The 15,157-nt window shown below is 39.0% G+C and overlaps 2 protein-coding genes across 3 annotated transcripts; both read right to left on the reverse strand.

Moving 5' to 3' along the window:
- Positions 1–2,124: 2,124 nt before the first annotated feature.
- On the reverse strand, positions 2,125–3,948 carry hoxa10b (homeobox A10b). 2 transcript variants are annotated; one of them, XM_041988435.1, is made up of 2 exons: positions 3,177–3,948; positions 2,125–2,396 (listed from the first exon to the last, which is right to left on the reverse strand). In XM_041988435.1, the coding sequence occupies exons 1-2, from the start codon at positions 3,946–3,948 to the stop codon at positions 2,125–2,127; spliced, it is 1,044 nt and encodes a 347-aa protein (XP_041844369.1). The 2 variants fall into 2 exon arrangements, with proteins under 2 accessions (XP_041844369.1, XP_041844368.1); XM_041988434.1 differs by having other exon boundaries at positions 2,125–2,399.
- Positions 3,949–7,913: 3,965 nt separating this feature from the next.
- hoxa11b (homeobox A11b) lies at positions 7,914–9,671 on the reverse strand. Its single transcript, XM_041988425.1, has 2 exons — positions 9,071–9,671; positions 7,914–8,146 (listed from the first exon to the last, which is right to left on the reverse strand). The coding sequence occupies exons 1-2, from the start codon at positions 9,669–9,671 to the stop codon at positions 7,914–7,916; spliced, it is 834 nt and encodes a 277-aa protein (XP_041844359.1).
- Between the last annotated feature and the right edge of the window lie 5,486 nt (positions 9,672–15,157).

A 15,157-nucleotide genomic window follows, 5' to 3' on the forward strand; every position in this document is an offset into this window, starting at 1 on the left:
TAAATTGAACGTTGTCCAAGACTGGATAGGGCGCCCCAAACACGTGACCGTGGGACAGAACAATAAATAATAAATCAGCCTATACTGCTCAGCTAAATGGCGACCATTTTCTTCGCCATATTTTAATAGCAAGTTCTCACCCCTTTATTGGCAAATTTTTCTTTTTATAAGCAATAAACAATGTGATATTTGTTAAGAGATTTTATATTAGTGCAATAGAGGTTTTTTTGTTGTTGTTTTTTTGTGTGTGTGTGTGTGCATGGGGGCAAGGGCATTCATACAATGAAGGCGTATATTATAGGAAATTATTCAATAGTATCTTCTTCTAAAAGGTGCGCATTTTAATTGAGTTATCTAATTACCTAAATAAAAGTTTGAGGTTTATCAATGAATCTTTCACTTTGATAAGAAAAATAATTTGGTTCTACTGGTTGGTAAACAGAATTCAAGACACAGTCTGTGCCAAGTTGTGTTTTATCAAAGGAAGAGAAACAAATGATCTCTGGACTTTGCAGAGGACGCACATAGCTCTGTCTGCAAGGGTGGGTCTGCTTTGAAGGCAATCTGAAACGGGAAGCTGGGTGAAGTTATTTGGGTGCAATATAACGGTCCTGTTTTTATCACGGGCAATTGGGTTGTTTTTCTTAAGGTTACAACCTGGCTGTCTAAGCTAAATATCACCAATAAAGCTCAGCCTTTGTGTCCTTTTTTCTGGAGCAAGCAGACGCATCCGGCGTTTTTGTGGCAACTGGCAGACTGTAATGATCATAACCGAGGCCTTGTCTGTCCTCTCCTCTTCTCCTGGACTTACACAAACATTCATTTCACAGCCTACATTTTTTTCCTCTTCTTAATGAGGTAATCTTAATCTGTTTGGGGGGTGGGTCTGTGTCTAAAATTAAGCGTTACCAACTTCATTGACGCATCATATTGCTTTCATACTTAAAACCTGATATAAAGGGGGGAAAGAATGAAAGTCCAGCACCAAAACTCACTTGTTAAAGTTATAAATGTTGACGCAATCAGTGTCACATTATTAATAATTGCATGCAAACATATTTATTTTATTTACTGAGGTCATAAAAGCGGTTTCGTGTTAAACTATAAAAATAATAAATAGATCCCAACAAAATAAGACTAAAACGCGTAATGTGATATTCTAAAAACATTTTTCTTTGTTTTGTTTTTCAGATAAATTTGTAGTTCATCAATACAATGAATCTACAGTATTATGTTTATAGAGAATAAAGCTCAGAAAAATGGTTTTAATAGTAACCCACAGTTTAATTTTAGATTAAACAAACTATTTTTCTTCTTTCTTTTATGTGAGACGTTTTGAGTTGCAACTGTGCAATGTAATATATACATAGAAATCACAATGATTAACCTGTTCTACAGATATGTTGTTTTCGGCTTCTTTTTCTTCAACGACCAGTGTTTTTACAACCTAAAAATATCCGCATAAAATAATAATAATGAATTCTGTTCACTTCTCATGTTACCCGCGTAAGGTTAAAGTCTGAGCTTATAGGGAGAAAAAGCAGCAACGTGCTGGCAGCCCCCACACATCTAGACCTAAACTACGGACATCACCTCAAACAACTGCGATAATATTTACTGCGCACAAAGTGAGATCACAGAGGCATTTGCACTTGTACCTGTGCCAGCTTTGGGATGTAAACACCACACAGCTCCAAGACTGCAAGCAAAATGAGACGTCTGCGGTTATGGATTGTTTTATTTATCTGACCAACAAAATGTTCAAATATTCACCACACCTCTTGGGGCTCCTTAGCTGTCACATAAAAGCCTAAGTGTGACTGTAACACAAGTATTCCAATGGCGAATCCAGCATGCAAATTCAAATGGTTCCCTCAGAATGAATATACAATATGTACAAGCCTGAAGCTCTCAAACATTGTGGTCACATTCTGAACATTTGAAAAGGATCAACATTAACGATGTATAAATATACAAGTCCACGACTAAATAAATCAGACGTGAAAAAAAAAAAACTTTGAACGACAACAATCAATAAGTTAGCAGTAGTGTCCTGTTTTCCATGAACATTCTTACAGCTGGGTGGGGGCTCTGCACAAGGGTCCTTGCTTGGTGGAGTTTTTCTCACGAGAAGCTGAAGCTGGTTGAGAGCTCTCGGATCCTGTTCTCTCGGCTCATTTTTTTCAGTTTCATCCTTCTGTTCTGGAACCAGATTTTGACTTGCCTGTCAGTGAGATGCACGCTGCGGCTGATCTCCAGGCGTCGCTCCCTTGTCAAGTACATGTTGAAGAGAAACTCCTTCTCCAGCTCCAGAGTCTGGTGTTTGGTGTAGGGACAGCGCTTCTTTCTGCCGCTCTTAGCTGTGAGCCAGTTGGCTGTACTTTCCATTTTCCCATCTCCTACAATCAAATTGACCAAAAATATAAAACAAAAAGTGACAAACACATCAATAAAAACGGCTTGCATGTTCGAAATTAAACTATAAAAGCATTTGTAAAATAGACTGAACTTGTCCAAATCAAATATTTAGTCCATGTATTTTAATATTCGAACTTAAATCTGCTGCACAAACGTGAAATTATGCTGACACAATGTGATCCATATATGAGCTTCACCTTTTAACGCACAAATATGGGTGACACCAGAAAGTGGTATTTGCCCAGTTTTGCAGATGTAATTACAGAAGCCAGTGGCCACCTGCACCTTCATTTTGACAACACACTTTTTGCAGTCATGAAAAATTATAACGAGCCTGCAGTCTTTGAAGGGGGATTACTCAAATTAAATTGTGAGCAAGACTAATTAGCTTCACTTGGCTGGCCTCATTTCTGGCAATGATCGAGAGAAATAACAATCACATGTTTACTTATTTAACCTTCTATTTTACCCAGTAAAATAAAAATAAAAACCAAGCCCATTAAAAATCATTTTAAACAAAGCACAACTAACTGCTCTGGTCCTCGGCTCTGATTGGTTAAAAATTGGGCAATTTTACCTCATCCCAATTAAACATCAACTTCCATGCGCCTGATTCACTAAAGCAGCACTCTTCCTCATGCATTTCGATGTGGTAACAAATCATTTGGCAATAAAACACTGAATACCTCCCCCCAAAAACTAAACCTTTCTATAAAGGTAACTGCACCATGATTCTCCAATTCCTGTCAGCTCTTCACCTTTTATGGACTTTTCTGTACAATCCGCCCTGCATGTCTCAGTTGGTTCTGGAGAGGATGACCTTTCCGAGGAGAGTCGGTTGTCCTCCTCCCTGGCCGAGGCGCACGGCGCAGAGACAGGCGCCTCCTCGTGGTTCTCCCTGTGCTCCGGTTCCACAGAGGCAGCCGGCGGCTGGGAGGGTTGTCCATCCAGGCGGGCAGGTCGTTGCAGAGTAAAGCGATTCATGTCTGACTGGGCATCGTGATAAAGCCTTGAGGTCGTGTATGTCTGAGACAGGCGGAAGTAGCCGGGGACTGGCACGGAGCTGCCCGTAACAGGACATGATGCAGTCGAATATGATATCTCATCTACTGTCGCGCCTTTAGGACATTTGTCAGACTCATAAAGGCAACATGCGCTCTCTTCTTTTATACTCGGTGAGAATGAACACTGAGACAAATGCTGGCCGCTGGGCTCCACCCGGCAGGGTCTCGACGTTTCCAGCCACGTTTCCATTCCCTGAACATAGGGAGCAGAGGAGAGAAGCACGCTTTGAGTCGTCGACTCGTTGCGCTTACCGATTGCTGGGAAACAAGAGCCACCGGAGAGTCCATATGAATATTCCGACGCCGGCGGCAAATACAGGCTGTTACTTTGGTAATACGAACTGGCGTCGGTTCTCACATTGATTAAGGAGTCCACGAAAAATGAATTTCCAGCTTGGTTGTTGGAACATGACATCGCTGTGGTGTAATTTGACGGTGGATGAAGAAAGCCCTTCCTGGCTGACATTTCTTGTGCAAAACATTGCTGAATAATTACTGATACTCACGCTTCTCACTGAGGTCTGCAGCCAATTAAAACACCAAGCGACTTCAGACTCCTCCCAGTCCGAGCAGCCAACTCCACTGTGTCACATATTTTGTTTTAGGCCAAGTAAAGAGAAAACTCTGAGAGGAAAGTGGGTTTTTCCTAGTTACAGTAAAAATTTTGCAAGTCTCCACAATGATCATCTAGCACTGAAGGTGCCTCTGATGTAACCACAACAAACCCCCGTCTCACACCTCAGTTGTTGAAAGCTATCCCTCACAATAATGTACAATGCATTGCTTTACAGCCAGTTTTATAACACTGTAAAATGAAGGGTTGCAGAGGTGCCTCTAGGAAGCTCATGACGCATCAGAGATCCAAAATCTCCTCTGTTGCACTTTGATAAAGGGACTCTCAACTTTTCCTGTGTTGCTATGAGGACCATTACGTACTTTCGTTTGAAAATAATAGTTTCATGGACACAGTAGGCACTGTTTTACAGCTTGTTGTATAGCTGCACATTCCAAAGCAAAATCACTGGTGCCAGGGCCATGGAGCTGATTTCAGTGTGGTGTTGACATTTTAAGAGCAGATAGCAGGACTGCGTCCCAACAACATTTACAGCAAAGGTGCTGAGCATTTATAAAGGGGGCAAGTGGGCACACAGGATGTAAGAGCCACAACTGAATATTGCACTGGAGCAACATTTACTAAACGATCTCCTAATAGTGGTAAAACTGAGAGTGAGTTAGCGTATTACAGAATGGATTAAATTAGAACTTGTTTATCCCGTGTCTTTAAAGAGCCAGTGGGAATTTGTATGAATTTCCTCAAGAACTTAACACACAACCTGTTGAGAAAACACACGCATCCACCCACACACACACAAAAACTTTCAATGCCAACACACACATTCTGTTTTTCTTTAATAATCTAGAGAATCTAATTTGAAGATTTAACTTCTGATTCCCTTTGCTCACATTTATTTTTTTGACTAATTGATTGTAGGACTGGAATTTAAAAAATATTTTCTAATTAGGATTTGTCTTAAAAAGGCATTTGTTGTTGAAGATAAGTAAGTAAGTAAGTAAGTAAGTAAATAAAGAAATAAATAAAGAAATAAATAAAGAAAGAAATCTGAATGTGCAAGCTGGTAATGGTGTCTTCGTTTGAAATTACTATAATATACAATTTTCTAAGTGCAAGTTTTTCAGAAGTTCTAGCCGTTTGCTAAAGAAAAGCAGAAATTTCCATGCCTGCTTTCTAGAAAATACTTTCACTGAGACTGGTGCCTACAGCACAGGCCTACAAATATAGGTCAGCCAAAAAATGTCTCCGAAGATGGGATTTACCCTGAAATGCAACATCGTTCCCGTCAATCTCCTTTTAACTATGGAGCCATAAAGGCTAGAAATCAGAGCCACAGTTTATGAACAGCCATTTTATATGGCGTCCAACCTGCAGCAGTTCAGCAGCAATGAATGAAAACATCCATTAACCCCCACCGGATTATTCCCCGTCATGTTTCAGCAATGTGCGTCTGCCGTTCTTTTATTATCATTGCCTCATATCGCAATTCACATAAAACATAACCTTTTATGAGAATTTATTTTCATTTAATTTTGAGGAAATGTTGTTTTGAATGAAAATCCGTTCATATCAAATGGTTCAGTTTTCAGTTTTGTCTTTGACAGCGCGGACTCAGCCACGCACAAAGGCGCGCACACACGGCAGCAACAAACAGTATCATAGTGAAAAAGCAGCAACGGGTAATTTATTTATTTATATATTTAAACATACATTTAACTTAAATCAAACTCAATGTTACTAAATGAAGAAAATTTTTAAAATTATAATGTTAAAAATTTAAATAAGGACCTTTGTGGTTAGAGCTGTAATCCAAGAGTCCTGAATGTGGTGGTCAAGCATCTCTGTTGCAACATTTGTTCTGGTGGCCTTCCAGTAATGCTTTCATTAAATCATAACATTACATGAGAAACTGCGCCTGCGGATTTGTGCCTTTCAGATGGAGATATTCTCTTACATCACGTAGCCTACACCAAAAAAACGACCTTGTAGTAAAATTCACATGGTAGTATTTCTGTGCCTACCTTAATGAAATCCTGAGGTGGAAACATATTCTAAAGCAGGTGATCGGTGAGTCAAACTTCTTTTATATCACAATTCACGGCAATGACATTGATCTGAGGAGCGCCACCCAGTGGGCACAGACGGACAGCAGACCCACAGCCACACAACACGAAGCGAACATTCCCACCACGCTAAGATGCAGAAACAAATGACGACGGAAGGGTCCGTGAACACACGTTTCAATGCTCTCAGTCGTTGCTTTTCAGCCCCCTTAAGTCACAGTTAATAACCTTGGTCTCAGACACTTTATTGCACTACACTCCAAATGCTCCAGACGAATCCGCCTTTTATGGCGAAGTTACTGGAGCAACTGGGAGGATGTGCAGCAATCAAACGCCGAATTCCTGGGAGCCCCACAGGATGCACGGTGTAAGGAAGGCACAAGGACTCTTATTAACTTATGACAGGCTATTGAAGTTGTTTTCAAGGGGGGTGGTGGTCGATATAAAGCCACTTGAACCCAATGTTTTACCCTTTTTCATTTCTTATCCTTTAGACTTAAATAAATAACTTATTTCTACAGGGTTAGAATCTTTGTAATAAAAAAAACTCCAGATAATGTATAAAAGATCATTCATGAGTAATTGTAATAGTCATTTAAGGTTTTTCCATCTCTTCAATTTATAGGCTATGAAACCTCTAAACGAACCTGGTAGTTCCAACATATTTCATTGGGGGAATAACAACAGAATCAGACACGCACTGTTTGAAAACAGGCATTTGTGGGATCTAAATGCATCAAAACAAGTGATAATCATGTTTCCGTAAGTGCCAACAGTGCTAACAGGCATGAAAGGTGAAAAATCAGCTTTTCCGCACTCGCTCCCTTCTCACAAATGAATGGACCCTTTGTAATGGGTCTCAAATAAAAGTTGCAAAGTATCTTATTTCTAGATACGTGGAAACTATAAAGCATCAGACCTATACCAGTGCATCTGATACGGCCCACGTGCTGGCATTTACAAGCAAACATAGGATTGGGTTTTATTTGGAGATTTTGCCCTTTTATCAGCGGATTGCCTTTTGGATAAAGTTAGAAAACAATCTAACTTTATGGCCCAGTGCTCCACAAACTCGAGAGTTTACGCTTATACTAAGAGCAAAGTGAAGACGTTAAATACACTCACTTAAATACATAAGATGAAACCAAATTGTATCAAATTATAACTTAACTAATTCTCTAAAATAATTAGACCACCTGATCACCACCTACATGAGTTCTGTTTTAGTGCCAGAACGCATAAAAGAGCTCCCAGTAACCAGACCTGTTTTTGCACAATTACAGTGGAAGCTTAAGATAAAGAAGGAAAAGGGAAATGGCTTGATGAAGAAACATGAAGTTGAATGTGCACAATTTAGGGGAGAATGAGTTTCCTTAAAATTATATATATATATATATATATATATATATATATATATATATATATATATATATATATATATATATGGGAAAATCAGTTTTTCTTTTTTTTTTCTTTTTTTTTTTAGAAAACACGATACATTATTCTGCGGGTGTGTTATTAAATGACATAAAGTGAATCCAGATACATATGTGTTTTTGTGTATACTACACACACGTCCATTTCAATTTATTATCATTACCTAATCGATAATAATAACAACAACAATAATAATAATGTTTAAAGATTAAATTATATATGATTGGTAGAATTATTTCTGGACTCTGGCAAATCAAAAAAAAAAAAAAAAAGAAAAAAGAAAATCCTCTTACAGATGATAGTAATGTGTGATCTGTATGGGACGCTTAGCAGCAGTCTTTGTTCAGTCTTTTGTTTTTATAGAAGAGGGTTTGTCGTGTAGTATTGCAAACGGTCTCTGTTAAGTTTCTTCTCTTTCATCCTCCTGTTTTGAAACCAAATTTTGACTTGGCGATCTGTCAGATTGAGCATCCGCGAGAGCTGCAGACGTTTCTCTTTGTTGATGTAAACGCTGAAAAAGAACTCCCTCTCCAGTTCTCTGATCTGATACTTGGAGTACGGACACCTCTTCTTGCGCGTCCTCTGACCACCTAGAACACAATGAAAAGCCAAAGTTCACCACGTCAGATATTACAGACACATTTCAACAACATGAAATCAGCAGTCTATTTCTTGCACTCCAGCAGCAGTGGTGGTCTGGCTACATGAGCTTTGGAGTTCAAGTGTCCCCTATGAAGGCCTGCATGACCAAGATTTGTAAACAAAGACTCGCTGGATAGTCGAGTATATTGGGCATGAACGATTTCATGTTATTAAAACTCACTGATATCTGAGAAAAGAAAAAAAAAGAAAAAAAAAAGATTGGCATAGTTTTTAGGAGTGAGGTCGTGGACCTAAGCCAAACATGGGAGTATCAAATATCTACTGTCAGGATGTGTAGAGAGCCGTTGTCTTTTATTCAGCAAAGCAAAATCTGTCATGGAGAGCTGTTGCTAAATTTAATCCCTGCAGCCAATAAATTTGTAAATATTTATCCAAGGAGGGATAGTTGGAGCCAAAGTTGCGTCGAAAGTCATACTGAACTGCCTCAATAGCCCATTTAATCCACACAAAATCAGCCAAAGCGCTAAATCACACCAATAACGTCAATATGACTAACAAAGTAGGCCTAATCATAAATACATGGGAACAAGCATGAGATCTGTACTTAAATGTACTTAAAGAAAAAACAATTTGGCTTATAAATGTTTTTACAGGGTAATTATACAAGGCAATACAAGCGCACGCATGTAGGGTGAAATCCTATTTAAAATCATGAATACAAGCTTAACGCCAAAGTCTTCACGGCCAATTTCAACCCCAAGCACGTGATCTTGTAGTTTATAACATAGTTTTGTTATAGGGTAAATCTGCAGGCCCTCCATAAACCTTACGTGCTTATAAAAACTGCATATAAAAAGCTTTAAGAGCAACGCGTTAGATTTTTCTCCTCGCATGAAAGCAGGTTCACTCACTGCTGCCTCTGCTCTGTTTCTCCTCGCTGTTTCCGGAGGACGACTTAGGGCTGCAGCTCTCCGCCGTGTCTGATCCCGGGTGCGCTGGAGCGGGGCTTGCTCTGGCTTGTCTGTCCGTGTCCGTGGTTGCTTGTACTGTCGGCGTGCTGTTGCCTTCCGAGCCCCCGTAGGCAGTGTCGAAAAACTGATCAAACGCCTGCGGTAGGACCCCGTTTCTGCCAATGCTGCCACAGAATCCCGGAGTTGGGTTGAAGGAGCTGGAGTGGCTGGCGCTGGGGCTGCCTTTCACCGGGATCTCTACCCCCCGGGAGGTCGGGCTCACCCAGCTGTCCCTGTGTACGACGTCCTCAGCGTAGCAGTGTGACAGACTCCCCCTGCTGTGGTGCCATTTACTTGAAGTATCAATGCCATAGTCTCTGAAAGCCACATCTCTAACAGATGGGACCTGTGGCAGGGCTGAGGACTGGTAGTATGTCATGGGGCAGGAGGACTGGCTCTGGGTTAAATAATGAGGGAGACCCGAGAAGTCGGCTCCGGAGACGTAGTAAGTGCAGCTCGGTAAATACATACTGGAGCCAGAAATCCGTTCATCAAAATCCATATTCTGCAGCTGGAAACCTTCTATGATAATCCTCGCATTGTTCCTCTGCGACGCTGCGCTCCAGTCACTTTGAGGCAGACCAGTGGAGTAGAAATCCTTAGACGTACAAGCTGACGTGGGGATCCATCTCTATCCATTCCTGAGGGCCAAGACCATGTGACCATTGGCATAATATGACAGATAGCCTACGTCTTGACGTGTAGGCTATATGAGTCAAAGACCTTAGCTATAAAGTCAACCTTTCGCTTCACTAAAAAGGAAAAATACTCCAAAAGGATTTTTGCTCAGAACAGCTTATACGCCTAAAGCGCCTTGCAGTTAAGTTTTTCTAGCTAGAGTTTCTATTGGGTTGTATCTGGTTTCAGATTATAGATTACCACATTACATGGTGAGGGAAAGGATAATTAAACCTAGTTTGACGCCAAGCTGATTATCTTGAGTTTATTTTTGATTCTATTTGATTTTTTCTACCTTTAAACGTAACCCTCACCTTCAACCTAACCTTAACCTCGCAGCGGACGTCTGAATTCTTCTAAAGACGAAGATAACCACGCCATTCAAGATCTGTCCAGGAGTTAGCCTGTGTCAAAGGACTTGTTGAGTTTCATACAAAATAAAACCCCGAATTTACCTGTGGCTGCGCTACACATATGTAAACTAATCCGGAACTATTTGACATTTCTTGTTTGACACGGAGAAACGCTTGGAAGTATGATTTTGTTGCCTTTCCTTGTGTATTAAATATCGCCCCTCTGGCTATTTATAGACAATTCAAGTGGCGGAGCAATGTGAGTCACGGTGTCAGGCTTAGCTGCGGGAACAAAAAGACAATGGACTGCAAAGGCAGGCTCGGTTGTCTTCTTTGTTGTTTAAATCAGCATTTTCTGAATCAGTTAAAGCACACTGGCTCTTCTGCATGCTGGCTCTGATACGTCAATGTCTGTATTTTGAATTGCCTGTAGTGAAGCTCAGATAGAAGAGAAGATTAATTAATCCAAACCGAGACTGTTTCATCCGAAATGAGGACGGTCAGCGATGCGCCAATCACAACAAAGGATGCTTTCACGTTCATCTCAGACCTTCCTGAGCTATGAATAATGGCCAAATGGGCTCTAGTCTTTGCATTGCCCTTTCTGTCTTAGCGACACTCATTGTAATCATTTGGACACGGATTATTTCCCTCACTCTAATCCATTTTAATTTGTCATCATTGAGTGGGCACATGTGTCACTAATTCTGTTGCCGCCGGTTTTAAAATTTAGTCCAAATTCGCTTGCACACCAAAGCGTACTTGTGTCATTTGCGGAGAGACATATAGAGACACCTTTCACTTCACACAAGTCTGTTTAACTTCAGCGGATTTCCAACGATTGTGTGAGTTGTTACTGTTAGACTGGTTGTCGTGTCGGTGATTAAAATAGTTTTTAAATGTATGGATGACACATTTTTGTGTGAATTAGTCCGCATACGTATCAGCATATAGGCCAGGATAAATTCAAGGTGAGCGGCGCAAGATAAGTTTATAAATGTGTTTTAATGTACTTTTACAAGAGAAACGGGTCTAAGAGTCACACAATTGAGGCTGCGTGTAAACAAATGTCTGGTCTAGTGATTTATCATAAAGTATTGTTCAATCAAATACAATGTTGGTTCAATTATTTTTGCTCAAGTCAATTACATAGACTGAATTAATTTAATTTAATATTATCTCTGCGAAAAAGACGCATCTGTGTTGTAAATGAAATGGCCATAACAAAGCCTGATTATTCCACTGAGATTATTGGGGGAATACGTTCTCAGCTCAGAGACTCATGCACGTTATGAGTGCAACTAAAGTAAGATATTAAACTTTACTCTAGTGGGCCTGTACAGTAAATATTAATCTAGTAGAGTTTACACAAAGTGTTTTCTCGGTTTCACAGATTTTTAGGTCGACACTTGAGGAGGAATGTAGTTTAGTGTAACTAAGCTGTGCGCGCGCCCTACTTCGGTTCCTGGCCTCATTTCACAAGGAACCATTCTCCAAAGTTTAGATAAAAGGTGCGGCATCAAAATCCTTCAGCACCCAGTCCACACTACTTGTTACCCAAAACCGACGTAGCAGTATATATAAGAGAATACCTCAACCAATCATAAATGCGGTTTATTTATCCGACTTCTGACAGCTACTGCATTAAAGTTATCAAAACAGTTTTATTCCAGTTAATTTACGTCTTGTTTGTATATTAAAGCAGCTGGAGTCATCAAGACAGCTTCAGCATGTTTTAGAGCTGCGCTTTGAAATCGGATGGTGGTGTAACTCTTTGTTTAGATTTGAATAATTGTCTTCAAAGAAAATCACCAAGTGGAGACTAAGCAACTAAATATAAATATTTTACTTTGCTTTTTGTAAAATTTATGGTAATGTAAAGTGGAAACATAGAAATCGCCTACTCTGGAAGAATTTCTCAATGGCTCAAGCAGGAAAATTTATGCAGAAACATTAAGTAATTGCAAAAACTCAGAGATCCTCGGGAGGGGAAAAAAGGGGGGTGGGGGGAGGAGGAGGAGTAGAGAGAAGTATTGGGAGATGAAAATTTTAATTCGTTTCTAAACTTTTCCACATAGGGAAACCATCAAGGATTTGCAAGTGAAATGTAAGCGAACCAGCTGTAGAAACAAAGGAGTAGAAGTCTTATGCTGAATGTGCATATCGTGATTTGCTGAAATAGTTCTCATACCAGAGTACAGTAGTTAATGTGACACCCCTCCACCTATCCACGAAAAAAGAACAATGAAAATAAATAAATAAATAAATAAAACGGGATCAGGGACAAAAGGGTGGAACAGTCCTAGACCACCTGAGGGGGGTTTTTCCGACATAGCCATCTTTGGGAAGTTGAAGGTTACAACTCTCGAGTTGTAAATATATATATAGGCTTATATGATTATACAAATAAAATGTTTTCAGAATTAGAACCCATGTTTTGTGAATGGGATTAAAAGTAGCAGACTAATGTCAGTGACAAAACTAGACGTTTATTGTTTCTGAATTTGTACTTTTACACACTCTCTCTCTTCAATGTTTCATAGCTGTTGTCCACAACACAAAATTTGGCAGTTTAAAAATAGCCTAAGGCTCAAAAATTAGGCCCATTCGTGAAATACACATATTGTGAATAACAAGAAATTCATAAAAGAAGTGGAAACAATACACAGCTATAATATGTTGAAAAACACACGAGGAAGGAGGCTGGAAGCAGGTTTTGGTTTGAAATTATTCAGAAACAAAATCGAGCCCAATCTGACCAAATATTGTCCAAAAATATCTGTCGGGCTTCACTGTGTTGCGATTGCTAAGGGTGAGACATACAAAAGTGCGGGTTGGGTCTAAAAAGTAATCTAACGTGGATTTGAGTGTTTATCTGAACGTGTTGAAGAAGGAAGAGATTATCCAAAGTCGGAGGGAAATGTTTGTGGTCACTGCCAGTTCCAAGTTAAAAGTCTGTTTTTTCTTTATTTAATTGTATCTGGAGTGATGTTTTGTCCTCAGATGCATCAACAAATACTGTATCTTTTGTCTGAAGTCCACTTCAGAAAAACTGAAGCCACCCACTCAAATACAAAAATGCACAAAATATGAATGAATCAAAGTACATTTTTGTTTTGTGCTTTTAACTCCAGATTTTCTCATTTGGACATGCGAAATTCAAATTTAATTTCATTTAAACATTTAATTAAACCATAATTTAAATGTTTTATTCTTATACGTGCTTTAGGACTCTCAGGCCTCCAGCTATGACCGTTTTTATAGTGAGATGCAGTTACCTCTAACACTGATAGAGGGAGCAATGACACACAACAAGCAGCAACAAGCAGTTTTGGGGGTTCCTAATAGTGGTAGATTTCTGGCTCAATCTCAAGCGACAAACTGCCATTATTGTAAAAATGAATCAATGGAAGTATTTGAAATGTACAAAGAAGATTAGCAGGTTTCCAGACTGTTTGCGTTAAAAGGTTTGTCCAGAAAAAAAACGACATTAAGAAAAATATAAAAAGCTCTGCCATTGTTCGTAATTGGGCCTCCACGTTTGAGAGAGAGTCGCCAGGGTGACATTCACCAGAGGGTGCCACCTGGTTAATGTAAAAGGTTACTCTCATTATTTGTAGGGCCATTCTCCAGAGTTCATGTTTATATTTTTCGTTCTCTCTCCCTCTCTCTCTCCCTCTCTCTCTCTCGCTCACAATTGAGCACAATTGAGGACACACGCACACACTCTATCATTTTTCATACAAACCCTGTTTGTTTACACCCGGTTTTGTAGGCTAATCTTTTTCTTTACATTCTGATAGTGTTTTCGGGAAAGAGAAATAAGACTTCCCCTTTAAACTAAGACATTTAATCACTTTTTAAAAACAGATGTAGGCATCTGTCTTTGCATATTTTTACCACAAATGCAGCACAAAAAAGGAAACCATTTAAGTAAATATGTCCATTACCTATGGTTTATATTTTTTAGTCGCTGGAAAGTTAAACCCTGAGTAATGAAATTTCAAAATGCACTCAGCTAAAATATGCAAGAATAGTGTTACTTTACCTTTTTTATTATAAAACATTTTCAAATTTTCAATCGTCAGTGACCAGAAATCAAAATAAATCAGCCATAACCTAAAAATAAAAATGCACGACTTTGCATTTAAATCAACAACAATAAACTATAATAACCATAATAAACTGTTACCATTTTAATTGTTATTTGAGCGAAATGTTTGTATAATACTCTAAAATGTGTCTTTTACTTTTACTGGTATTGAACAAAGAAAATATTTTGCGCTGTTACCTTAATTGTAAGAGGTAATATGATGCACATTTGAGGCAGTAAAAACAAATGTAAAGCAGCAGAAATTTGTTCCTTGTTTATATTTTTCTTTCTTTCTCTCTCGCTCACACAGATACTTGTTTAAAATAGGGGTAGACGGATACATGGACAGATGCGAACTGCAGTCAATGACCAGACAAACTGTACTAACAGACATTCACCACTAGATGGAGATAAAAACTCTCAGTGGCCATGTTTAATACTCAACAGAGCTTCTGTTGAGCAGGCCTTCTGGCCTGCAAACACTTTCATCGTTCATTTTCTTTATTTTCTACGTAAAGCTAAATAACCACGACAATAAACAGTATCTCTCAAACATTTATTGTGGAAAAACGTTAGCTACTGCATTCAGAAAAAGGGGAAGATAGTATTTACATGTTTAAATGTGTCTTAAGTATGTCTCTCTTTTTTTCTGCATAATCATTTTTAAATGACAATGAGAAAAAAAATCAGGCCATCATGAGTTAGGTAAATTTAATAAATGTTGGCTTTCTGAAATGCAAAACAGTCTCACATTTGAAAATATGTTATTAAATAACTGACTGAGAATAAAATACAGCAAAAGAGGCTAATAAGGTTATGATTTTTTTAATATCTCGGATGTTGCATCTCCGTTTTTCAAGCTTC

Source organism: Melanotaenia boesemani, chromosome 6 (genome assembly GCF_017639745.1).
Source record: "Melanotaenia boesemani isolate fMelBoe1 chromosome 6, fMelBoe1.pri, whole genome shotgun sequence".
NCBI classification, from domain to species: Eukaryota; Metazoa; Chordata; class Actinopteri; order Atheriniformes; family Melanotaeniidae; genus Melanotaenia; species Melanotaenia boesemani.